This window comes from Dendropsophus ebraccatus, chromosome 14 (assembly GCF_027789765.1).
Source record: "Dendropsophus ebraccatus isolate aDenEbr1 chromosome 14, aDenEbr1.pat, whole genome shotgun sequence".
Classification (NCBI taxonomy): domain Eukaryota; kingdom Metazoa; phylum Chordata; class Amphibia; order Anura; family Hylidae; genus Dendropsophus; species Dendropsophus ebraccatus.
In genome coordinates, this window is record NC_091467.1 from 8,954,098 (window position 1) to 8,966,143 (window position 12,046).

General features: G+C 44.9%; 2 protein-coding genes across 8 annotated transcripts in view; one reads left to right on the forward strand and one right to left on the reverse strand.

Annotated features, from left to right (window-relative positions):
- Window positions 1–12,046, reverse strand: part of ZBTB46 (zinc finger and BTB domain containing 46) — an 87,620-nt gene that overhangs the window by 61,280 nt on the left and 14,294 nt on the right. Inside the window, exon 2 of the mRNA XM_069952199.1 lies at window positions 8,374–8,437. The gene's annotated coding sequence lies outside the window, so the exon portion shown is untranslated. The remainder of the gene's footprint in view (window positions 1–8,373; window positions 8,438–12,046) is intronic.
- The window catches only part of TPD52L2 (TPD52 like 2), a 46,963-nt gene that overhangs the window by 28,452 nt on the left and 6,465 nt on the right, over window positions 1–12,046 (forward strand). For 2 of the 7 annotated variants that reach the window (XM_069952209.1, XM_069952205.1), the window contains exons 2-5: window positions 2,133–2,269; window positions 2,606–2,754; window positions 4,413–4,472; window positions 6,557–6,658. In XM_069952209.1, coding sequence (XP_069808310.1) covers window positions 2,150–2,269; window positions 2,606–2,754; window positions 4,413–4,472; window positions 6,557–6,658 — 431 coding nt within the window. In that variant the 5' untranslated portion in view covers window positions 2,133–2,149. Of the gene's footprint in view, window positions 1–2,105; window positions 2,270–2,605; window positions 2,755–4,412; window positions 4,473–6,556; window positions 6,663–10,719; window positions 10,747–12,046 lie in introns of those variants that run through there. The other 5 variants (XM_069952208.1, XM_069952204.1, XM_069952211.1 and 2 more) reach the window with 4 other exon arrangements.

Below are 12,046 nucleotides of genomic sequence, written 5' to 3' on the forward strand. Positions count from 1 at the left end.
TGTGTGTGGGTAGCTCCCTACTGAGTCCCACTGTCTGCTCCCAGCTATCAGACTGCTATCGGTCCTTGTCACTGGTCTTAACATTTCTGTTTTCTGTCACTACCATACAATAATTTTTCTCTTTGTGCATAATAAATCACAGTATAAGACGTTGTATATTCTTCCTCTTTCTACTTGTATTTGTTTCTGCTCAAACCTCTCCTTCTCTCATCTTAGTTTTGTTTGATTTCTTTGCATTTCTCTTTTCTCTTTTGTTTGCTCCTAATGCACAGAGATACATGTATGAAATCTAGTGCACTCGCAAAGCAGATAAAATGTATAAAATCTAGTGCATACGCAAAGCAGATGATGTATAAAATCTAGTGCACACACAAAGCAGATGACATGTATGAAATATAGTGCACACACAAGGCAGATGACTTATGAAATCTAGTGCACACACAAAGCTGATGACATGTAAGAAATGTAGTGCATACACAAGGCAGATCTAGTGCACATGCACAGCAGATGATATGTATGAAATCTAGTGCACACACAAGGGAGATGTGTACTATCATCTTCCTGGATGCTAGAAAACTTTTTTGCACTTTTGCATGCAGTAGATCTCATACATGACGTTTTATCCTTTTGTGTTTATGCTGTACCTATAGCTTTCCTTATATTATCTGGATGGGCAGGGAATGAACCTAATCCTTGCCCTCCCGTACCTTGCCATGTGCCGTAGTAGTTTTGCAGCTTGTGCTTGGTAAAGGCGCCATAGATGGAAGTGTGTCCTCCCCATGTCATAGCACTAGCGGGGTGGGGGTGGGGGTCATGTATTTTCCCCACATCATCACACCAGCAGGGGGCAGTGTGTCCTCCCCACATCATCACACCAACGGAGGGCAATGTGTCCTCCCTATGTCATCATACCAGCAGAGGGCATGTGTCCTCCCCATGCATTACACCAGCGGGGGTCAGTGCGTCTTCCCCACGACATCACAACAGCGCGGGGGGTGGGGGGCGGGAGTGCAGTGTGTCCTCCCCATGTCATAGCACCAGCAAGGGGGGCATGTATTCTCCACACCATCACACCAGCAGGGGGCAGTGTGTCCTCCCCACATCATCTTAACAGCAGGAGCAGTGTGTCCTCCATACATCATCAGACCAGCAGGGGGGCAGTGTGTCCTCACCACATCATCACACCAGCAGGGGCAGTGCAGTGAATCTTCCTCACATTATCACACCAGCGGGGTACAGTGTGTCCTCCCCACATCATCAGACCAGCGTGGGGGCAGTGTTTCCTCCCGACGTAATCACACCAGCGGAGGAAAGTGCGTCTTCCCCATGTCATTGCACCAGCAGAGGGTGGTGTGTCCTTCCTACATCATCACAACAGTGGGGATGGGTGTATTCTCCCCACATCATCACACCAGCAGGGGGCAGTGTGTCCTCCCCACTTGTAATGGAGAAGCCACCTGTGTGTCCACATAACAGGGAAACTGTGGGAGCTACTTGTGCTTGTCAGCGAATTACACGAGCCTACTAGTGGGAACTGACTGGAGCATGTCCACTATGTCTGCCCTCGTGTAACTGCTCCTCCCAACATCTCCTAACAGCTTGGTCAGAACAACCTAGATGGCAGCAGTTTATAGGAAGAACCATCCTGCTTCTCTCAGTCCAGTGATGCTTCTTCTCATAGTGTCAATCGAGCAAAATGCCTTTGACTGTGTCATATAGACATACACTACCCTGAAGTAGGTTCTGAGAAGTTGTTCCCCCCCCCCCCCCCCCCCCTTAAATAGCGAAGCACATAAGACCTAGTATCTAATCTTCCTACATCATTACACGTCTGCTTGACGAATGTAGTATGAGTTTTGGACCAATCGGATTTCTGTTAAGGTGTCAGCGAGTATTTATTACTGCAGGCCACCTCTTTGCAATGTAAGGGCCCTGTCATATCTGCTTAAGAGAATGCATCATGCCTCCATTTATCAACACTTTTGGGGGGCTGTGTTCCCTACCACCAGCTTGTTCCGCTGCCACCTATTTGCTTATAGCAGTGAATATTCCCTGCTTGCTTGCTTGCTCCCTTCCCTCTGACTCTCCTTCTCCTCCTCTGACAGACATCAACCTTAACTCTCCCAACAAAGGTTTGCTGTCAGACACCATGACGGACGTCCCCGTGGGCCCCGCAGGAACACGAGTGCCAGCTGATGCTGCTGGCGGAGTGCTGCCAGAGGGTATGACTGAGGCCGAGGCGGAGGAACTGCGCTGTGAGCTTGTTAAGGTACGTCCCTATACTGTAAGGGGAAGCTGGAAATGTAACATGCATACGGGTTGTCTGCCATAGGAGTGCAAGTCAGGGTAACTTAGGAAAGTAACTGAAGAGAATTGCACTGTGATGATCACAGATGATTCCTATAGAAAAGGTTTGTTACACGGTAGCATAGAAGTCGTCTTCTAGCCTCTGCTGGTGTAAACAGCCTGACCTCTGCTGGCCATTGTGCATATTGCACCCACACATCTTTTAGGATCTACTAAACCTGCAGTAAATAAGCGCCATTTATCAGAGATCAATAAATATCAGAGACCGCAGTAATGTGATAATGCCTTTGTTCTGTAGGTGGAGGAGGAGATCCTTACCCTGCGCCAGGTTCTGGCCGCCAAGGAGCATCATGCAACAGAGCTGAAGAGAAAGCTGGGACAGACCCCACTAAACCAGCTCAAGCTCAACATCTCCAAGAGTCTGCATGAAGTTCAGATGTCTAATGCGTGAGTTGTCACTTTGTAATAACCTGTAAAGGGGATTTACCTGGCATTACATCTTTAATAGGGGACCTCAATGGGCACTGTCACTTCAAATAAAACTTTTGAAACGTCAGAAGTTTTGACCAGTCAGGGTGTTCATATCCCCCCCACGATCATTAGATAAAGTCAAAAGACTCGCTCGGCTGAGCGCTTCACTCCCCACCTCGCTGTCTCTACCCTCTCACTGCAGTAGGCAGTTTCCATTTCAAGTCTATGGAGAACATGTGCTGCAGCGAGCCAGGAAGTGAAGCATATAGTAAAGCACTTCTCTTGGCTCTTTCTAATGATCACTAAGACACTAAGGGCCAAATTTATTAAAGGGTGTAAAATTTAGACTGGTGCAAACTCCACATAGTAACCAATTACAGCTCAGCTTTCAGCTCAGGTAAAATGAAAGAGTTGTGATTGGTCGCTGTGGGCAGTTTGCACCAGTCTAAATTTTACACCCTTTGATAAATCACCCCCTAAAACTTGTATACTTGGAATTACCCCTTTACCATTTATCCACAGGATAAGGGGGTCTGACTGCTGTAACCCAAAGTACAGTGCTTGGCTGTATGTACAGCCACCACTCCATTTATACAGGGACACAACCACTCTCACACTTATCATATATCCTGTGGATAGGTTATATGTTTTAATGTTGGGATAACCTCTTAAACACAGACAACCTATCCTTATAAGACATCAGTGCTTGTTTAATGGGGAATTTGAAATCCTTGATAACAGCTTATGAGCAGAATTATGGGTTCTTGGCTTACAAGCAGTAAACATTATAAGGGGTTTCTGTACCTATAATGTTTGGATTCGCTTTAGAGCTGCCTGGGTCATGTCTGTATAATAAGCCTAAATTATGAGCAAAATCTCATCCACCCACTTGCTACTGTTTTACCATTGCCCTTTAAAGGCAATTTTTTTTGTTAAAGTATTGTATTGCCCCCCAAAAGTTATACAAATCACCAATATACACTTATTACGGGAAATGCTTTTTCCCCTGCACTTACTACTGCATCAAGGCTTCACTTCCTGGATAACATGGTGATGTCACTTCCTGGATAACATGGTGATGTCACTTCCTGGATAAAATGGTAATGTCACGACCCAACTCCCAGAGCTGTGCGGGCTGTGGCTGCTGGAGAGGAGGATGGCAGGGGGACACAGGGCACTGGAAGGACACTGAGCATCCCCCTGCCACCATCCTCTCCAGCAGCCACAGCCCGTACAGCTCTGGGAGTCGTGACATCACCATGTTATCCAGGAAGTGACATCACCATGTTATCCAGGAAGTGAAGCCTTGATGCAGTAGTAAGTGCAGGGAAAAAAGCACTTCCTGTAATAAGTGTATATTGGTGATTTGTATAACTTTTAGGGGGCAATACAATACTTTAATAAAATTTTTCGCCGGACTTCTCCTTTAAGAAATTGCATTTGCACTCCATTTTCTAGAGTTTTTCTTTCTTGATGCAACACAATACAGAAGTCACGAGGCATATGCTGTTGCATCACCCACACCCTGCCCTGTAACATCAAAACTCTTTGCTATGTTACCACACACAGAGCCCAGCTACGTCTGCCCGGTAAACAGCTTTCTCATAAAGATCCCGGTCTTCATTTTGTTACAGTTACGTTAAAACATCAGAGAAACTTGGAGAGTGGAACGAAAAAATGACGCAGTCTGATGTGTGAGTCATTAGGGAGCTGCTGTTCTCCCAGCTTACTGTAGGGGGCGCAAGACTTGCTTAGGGAACGTAAGAATAACGTGTGTCACTATAAGGAATGGCCCGGTTAGTGTGTGATTGGTTGATGTGAAAACACTGGGGTCATGTACCAGAACTGTTCTGAAACCAGGGATTCTGACCGCTTTATGGTCATGTCTCACTAAAAATGTGAATAAGGGTATAAACCCACACACCGTATACACAGCGTATTTACTGCTGCGATACGCAGCGAATACGCAGCAAAAACGCAACAAATACGCAACAAAAACGCAGCAGATTAGATCTAAATAACTGAACTCAGCATTAAATCTTCACCATCAAACTGCTGCGTATTTGCTGCGTATTTGCTGCGTATTTGTTGCGTATTTGCTGCGTATACGGTGTGTGGGTTTGTACCCTAAAAGTGAAATCTGAAATTAATCTGTTCTGTGTGAATTTAAAGGGTTATTCCACTCAAACATAACATTTGATATGTTGCTGCCCATGGTCGGACTAACAATTCCTTCCATACTTGTTATTATCTATTCAGTCTCCTTCTCCCAGTTCTGAGCTGCTGCTTTCTGCTAAAGACACAAAAATCAGTGTTGTGAGCTTTTCTCTCTGTCTCCCCCTCCTGTCCCCTCCCTTCTGAGATGGCTGATGTAAGCAAGTCCCTGGTAGGCTTTATCTGTAGCTTTTCCGCTTTTTTTGTAATGCTGGGAGGTCAAGTTGCTGATAAACTTCAGCTTCAGCTGTGATTAATCCTCCCAGCATTATTAAAGGGGTTATCCAGCGCTACAAAAACATGGCCACTTTTCTCCCTACTGTTGTCTCCAATTCAGGTGCAGTTTGCAATTAAGCTCCATTTACTTCAATGGAACTGAGTTTCAAAACCCCACCCAAACTGGAGACAACAGTAGGGGGAAGGTGGCCATGTTTTTGTAGCGCTGGATAACCCCTTTAAGAAGCTACAATGTTGCACATAAAGTCTGTCAGGGACTTGTTTACATCAGGCGTCTCAGAAGGGAGGGGGGAGGAGGGGGAGACTAAGAGAAAAGCTCACACAGATTTTTGTGTCTTCAGCAGAAAGTAGCAGCTGAGAACTGGGGGAAGGAGACTGAATAGATAACAACAAGTATGGAACAAGTAAGGAATTGTTAGTTTCATCATGGGCAACAGTATATCAAAAGTTTTGTTTGAGCAGAATACTCCTTTAAGTCCTGCAGAGGGGGAGCTACTTGCTGCATTAGCGGAGGTACCCCCTGTATAATAACAGTTTGGATTGTAATGTGTGACCGGCATTGACCCTTTGATACGTGACCCTTGTGTCTATATGAGAGATATGAGTATATAGCAAGATGTGTGCATGTTCCACCTGTGTACAAAGCTTTAATATCTAAATCAGAGATGGGGAACCTTCAGCCCTCCAGCTGTTGCAAAACTACAATTCCCATCATGCCTGGACAGCCAAAGCTAAAGCTGGACAACAGCTGGAGGACCGAGGCTTCCCCATCCCTGATCTAAATGACTGAATTCTGTAACAATACAGGACACAACCGGTTGTGTCCTGAAGCACTGCCGCTGGTAAAACTTCTGTATTACTGGCAAAATCATGTGGCCAATAGCCACTGCTTATGGGCGGATTCGTGGCCTACCCTAACAATACGGCTAGGGAGAAACCACCCTGAGTAATGTGGACTGAGCGTTCTGTACTGAGAAAGGGAAAGCTTGTTATTTTCAGATGGATGAGTATTGTGTGCGCAGGTGGAGTAGACTTAGGTGCTGAGGTGGTGGGCGCTGACCTCCCATCTGCTGCTTCTACTACTATACTAATATGCTACTTAGTTGCTGCTTTGCTAACATATTACTCACATGGCTGCAGTTGTCACAGGGGCAGTCCTAACCTTATTTTATCAGTATCCGGTTTGGATAAGAGCCAGGTAGCCATTATGGCTATTAGTGAATACTAACGTCTGCCTTGGCTCCTGGCTTTGTCCAGCCCTGCTCTGTCTCTGTGCTGTATTTTGCACCCTGCTTATCCTGTATTATATTCATTGCATCTATTTCAGCTACAAAAAGACTCAGGAGACTCTGTCTACGGCCAGCCAGAAAACCACGGCCGCTCTGTCTACGATGGGCACTGCCATCACCAGGAAACTGGGAGACATGAGGTAAACTATCGTAAGCTAATATATTACATGTTGTGGACAGCACGGGGGCCATATTGGTCAGATTACATAATCGTCGCGCACCCATCCTAAGCCGTCTTTATAGGATGATGGGATGTCTCACAGTTGTCCAAGTCTCTTTCCACGAGCAAAAACAATGAATAAAAATGTGATTGATAATGAAGATATAATAGAGACGATTATGTTCTGACCAGGACTTCCATTTATGCTGATACTTTTCCTGTTCCTACGTCTTGTCTTTACTGCATTGCCTGATTTTACTGATGTCTTGGCACACTGCAGTATTGCAGCCCATGCATGTAGTCTGGTCGTTGCAGGTTATTGAGTATACAGCTGTATTCTCATATAGAAACTCTTGGATTTTTGTACTGTCACATATGGCGCCATATGCCTCTGAGCACTGTATCTTATATTGTAGCGTAAACCAATGTGACCATAATCGCAGGATCGGTGGGGTCTCATGGGTTAGTATAAAGGTGACATTTAGCACCTATGCACATAATAGGTGATAAATGTCAGATTGTTGTAGGCTCCATTGCTTAAAAGCCCACTTATGACAACAATGGGGGTCCCATATTGTTTTCCTGCTCATCACTTGACTGCGAGGAGATTACTTGGAGGCTGCTCTAATGCCCAGAGTATATGGGAACGACAGCAGAGTGGTGCATTTCATGGCTATGTCCATCTATCCATAGACATTGACTGGAGCAGCAGCATGCGTGCCTGACTGATTGTCCATTTCAACTCCTCCTAGCTGCAGTCATGTGATGAGGAGCAACGGGATATGTGACCCCGTTGTCTTGATCAGAGGTGTTTCCCAGTGGCTGGAAACGTAGGGCCTTCTATGTGTATAGGTGATGAATGATCATTCTTGGGAAAATTCCTTTAAAGGGGTTGTCCAAATTTGTGGTCAGGTTGGGTGTGGGTTCTACAGCTCAGTGTCATTAAAGCGAATGGCGCTGAATTGTAATGCTGCACACAACCTGAGGACAGGGGTGGCGCTGTTTCTGGAAGAAAGCAGCTGTGCTTTATTGTTTGTTTTTTATCACTGATACCCCCTTTAAATGATGATATACCCATGGTGGAGATCACCCCATAATACTCATCATGTTTAATTCCAGACAGATTACATGGGAATAATTCAGGATTGGGAAGCCATAGCTCCTTTTTTCAGAAACAGCACCATATCTGTCCACAGGTTGTGTGTAGTATTACAACTCAGCACTGTAATGGAATAGAGCTGCAATACCACACACAAACTAAGGACAAGGGTTGGTGCTGTTTCTGGAAGAAAGATGCCATCTTTTTATAGTACTGAATACCCCTTGTAATAACTATATTTTCTCTCAAGTAAACTATTGTGTATTGTTTTATTTTTACTGATTTGTATTTATAGTTCCTTTTATCCTGTTTATTTTTTCGAAATGTTCAGTATATTTCTACATAATTGTCTATTACCTTAATCATATGCATCCACACGGTGCAGAAAACTGACCTGCAAAATCTGCATCATGTCAGTAGTCTGTGGTAGTATAATCTTGCTGCCTGTGGACCTAAAAGTATATAGCATTGGCTGTCCAGGCATAATGGGAATTTTAGTCCTGCCACATCTGGAGGGCCTTAGGTTTAGCACCTTTGGTATATAGGGCGGTCTCAAATTTCTGTGTATGTAATATGCACATGGACAGGTCACCCACCGCGAGTCTTGCTCTAGATGGTCTCATGATGTTTCTGGTTCTTTGTGAGCAACACGGCAGATATCTGAAGGGAACAGAAAACTGGGTTATCAGTCATGTAAGTATGGATCACATGATTATTACTGACTACACCATCAGAGCTGCGGCCACTGCCATAGGCATCAGTAGGTTATAGGTGTACATATATGTGCCTGGCCAGATTAGCGTCACTGGCGTCAGTTTTTGCTGGATGCAAGAACCAAACTTACAGAACTAACCATCTGATTCTCAGCCACAGATTTTAAATTCACCCATTGGGTAGACCAGGAGTGAGAAACCTTTAGTGCTCCAGCTGTTGCAAAACTAGAACTCCCCAAGCTTCGGCAGTCCAGGCTTGATGGGAATTGTAGTGTTTTAACAGCTGGGAGGCCAAAGGTTTCCCATCCTTGGAGTGGACGTATCAAGACTAGTGCAAATGTAAAGTAGTAAAGTTGCTTGTAGGCACTCGTTTGCAGTGCCTTTACACAGCACAACTGAGCGGTAGGGCAGCACGAACGATCCCTGTATCAGTCGGCCATTTAAATACATTGCTATTGGCCACATATCTCCAGTTTACACAGAGAGACGTGCAGCCGGGCTGCTCAAAAGATCCAATCAGGGCATGTTCCTACTTCTTGGCTGATCACTGGCCAAATATCGGGCAAATGAGCATTTCTAGCAACGTACGTTGCCGATAATCGGCCTGTGTGAAAGAGACCTTATGCGGGTCGTTTAGAGGAGCAAACGAGCGCTCTCAGCGCTCTTTTGCTCCACGTTCCCCGCTCGCTGCCGCCGCTATTCAACGCGGCTGCAGCGAGCGGGAGGGGGCAGCTGGGAGCTGCCGGGGGGCTGCCCGGGGGATCGCTGATCGTCCGGGCAGCCCATAGGATATAGCAGCGTCTGCTGACGATGCTCCTATTCAACGGAGCGACGGCAGCAGATCGCTGCTATATTAGTCGCTTGTTTTTCAACATGTTGAAAAACAAGCGACTGCAACGATCAGCCGACATGAACTATGTTGGCTGATCGTTGCACTCTATTCCACCGGACGATTATCGTCTGTAGCGGCCGATATCGGCCGAATACGAACGATAATCGTTCCGTGGAATAGGGCCTTTAGTCAGGTTAAGTGCACACTTGCCTCCCTGGCTAGTTTCTTGATCAGACTATGCAGTTATAATGGAGCCCGTCTCCTGTAATGAGTCAGATCGTCCGGGGAGTGAAGCACAGTCGTGCTCTTTATCCAGGTTGATAAGGTTTCTATAAACGACACTAACACTTTAAAGTGACGCTCTGCGTAAAGTAAAATTGACATGGGACCATACTGGGTTACAGTATACTATCCTACAATATGTAGACATGTTCCTGTGCCATGTGTATAGCCCCCATTACACTTTTGCTTGGTCTAACTAAACATGTCTATTTCCCTGCTGACACGCTCCAGCCTGGTTATGGCTAGAGCAGCTTTTATGCCCCTGGAGATGATCGGAGGGTAAGAGACTTTGTGCCGTAAGGATGTGCCTACTACTCTTCTCAGTCAGCTTCTTTCCTCCCTGGAAGACTCCATAAGGGAACATCTGTAGGCAACCTATAAAAATTAAATTGTCACTGAGATTGACTAATAGGACTGACTAATGGCTATGGGTTGCTTACTGAACATGGACATTTTGCACATTTACTTGCAAAACTACGCAGCAAGTAATATTGATTTTGTTCTTTCAGGCATTTTCTACTAGTTTTGTGTCCTCCGCTTCTATGCAGGCTCATGTGTCTCCTTGGTTACAGACTACAGATATACTGTGTGTAGTCTGATTCATCACTGCCCTTCATGTTCCCTTTTCTATTGTGTCTACATTTGCAGAAAGAGGGAGCAAAGGGAATAAAATAACACTAGGCTGCTGGATCGGAATAATAGAGTTGAATGTTTGACCACCGCTCTGATCAACCTGGACTGGCAGCCTCATCTAGGATGCCTTTTGTCTGGGTTAGACACAGGATTTGCATCTGTAATACTGTACTTTAATACTGTATTAGGCTCACTGGGATTATAGACATATAGGCCTACATAGGAGTCCATGTTCAGTTATAATGTAGTGGAGCCATAAGGAATGGTCAAAGTGTTCATACCCTGTAGAAGTGGTGCATTGTGTTCACCAATTAAGGTGACTGCTGTCACCTCTCTGGTAGGTGGTGGTGTAATGTCTATCCCTCTTACTGGTTTGGCATGCTCTGACAAGCATGGAGGTATCTGTGTATTTGTGGGGGATCTCTTCTCTTGGTGAGGAATTTTCTGTGCTGATTTCTGTCTACTCCTCCATTCCCTCGCAGGGCTCTCCCTTTCTCTCAGTCTTTTAGGTAAGGGGACCTGTCCTCTAATCTGTGTTCTCCGTTGTGTACACATGTATACATTTACTGGCTGGTCCCTGTAGTCTTTGGTTATAAAGAAAAAACTAGACTGTTAATACATAAACCCAATATTATAGCTATAAGTGGCGCCTCCTTTACAGCCACTGTATATCATCAGAGAACTAGCAGGAAAGGGATTGTAGGTTATGGAGGTTCTGCCTTCCCCTTTCCCTTTGTCACAGGTCATGTCCTTATTGCGTTTCACTGAATCTTGCCACAATAGATTGAAGGGGTTCTCAAGAGAAAAAATAAGTTTTCAAAAAAACTTGTTTCAGTTATACAGATTTATATTTATTTAAATATCTCTAGCCTTCCAGTACTTATCAGCTGCTGTATGTCCTACAAAAAGTGGTGTGTTCTTTTTCTTTTGACACAGTGCTCTCTGCTGCCGCTTCTGTCCATGTCAGGAACTGTCCAGAGCAGCAGCAAATCCCCATAGGAAATATCTCCTTCTCTTGACAGTTCCTGACATGGACAGAGGTGGCAGCAGAGAGCACTGTGTCAGACTGGAGAGAATACACCACTTCCTGCAGGACATACAGCAGCTGATAAGTACTGGAAGACTTAATATTTTATAAAAAGAAATTATTTACAAGAGTTCCCCTTTAACACAGCCGAGTAAGTTATTACTGTTTTCATCCACTGCTGGCCACGTGCCACTGTGTGACGCATTTAGTACATTGTCCCCTTTTCTGCTGATACCATGAGATACTGCAGTATAACAGTCAAGTGATCACTAACACCACTAGTGTTGAAACGAGATATGACACTTCCAGAGAAAACTTAACATTCTTATTCAGCAAATTTTATTATTTTTGTGTGTAATTTATACAGTAACCCTTTATACATGCATGCTACACGCTGCTGTGATTCTCCCCCATTATGTGGTCTCTATGTGTAGACTAGTTGCTTTGCACAGTCTGTGTCCCTGTCCCTCTATCTGACCCTTTAGTGAAGACATTTGTGATGTTTTGTTGTGCAAGATGTTTCATATATGCAACAAGCAGCCAGAACTGTCCGATTCACTCCGATTCACACTAAATGTACATGAAAAAAATCTTCACGTGTCTTAAGAGACATTTTGATTGGTCGGGGGTCTGGATTTTCAGCTCCCCACTGATCGTAAGATGAAGCCGAGAGAAGCACTTGGCTAAGGGCCCTATTACATGGAGTGATTATCAGGCACACAGACCAATATCACGTTGTGTCTTGGGGCTAGCGATCATTTGACACTAATCAATGAGATCAG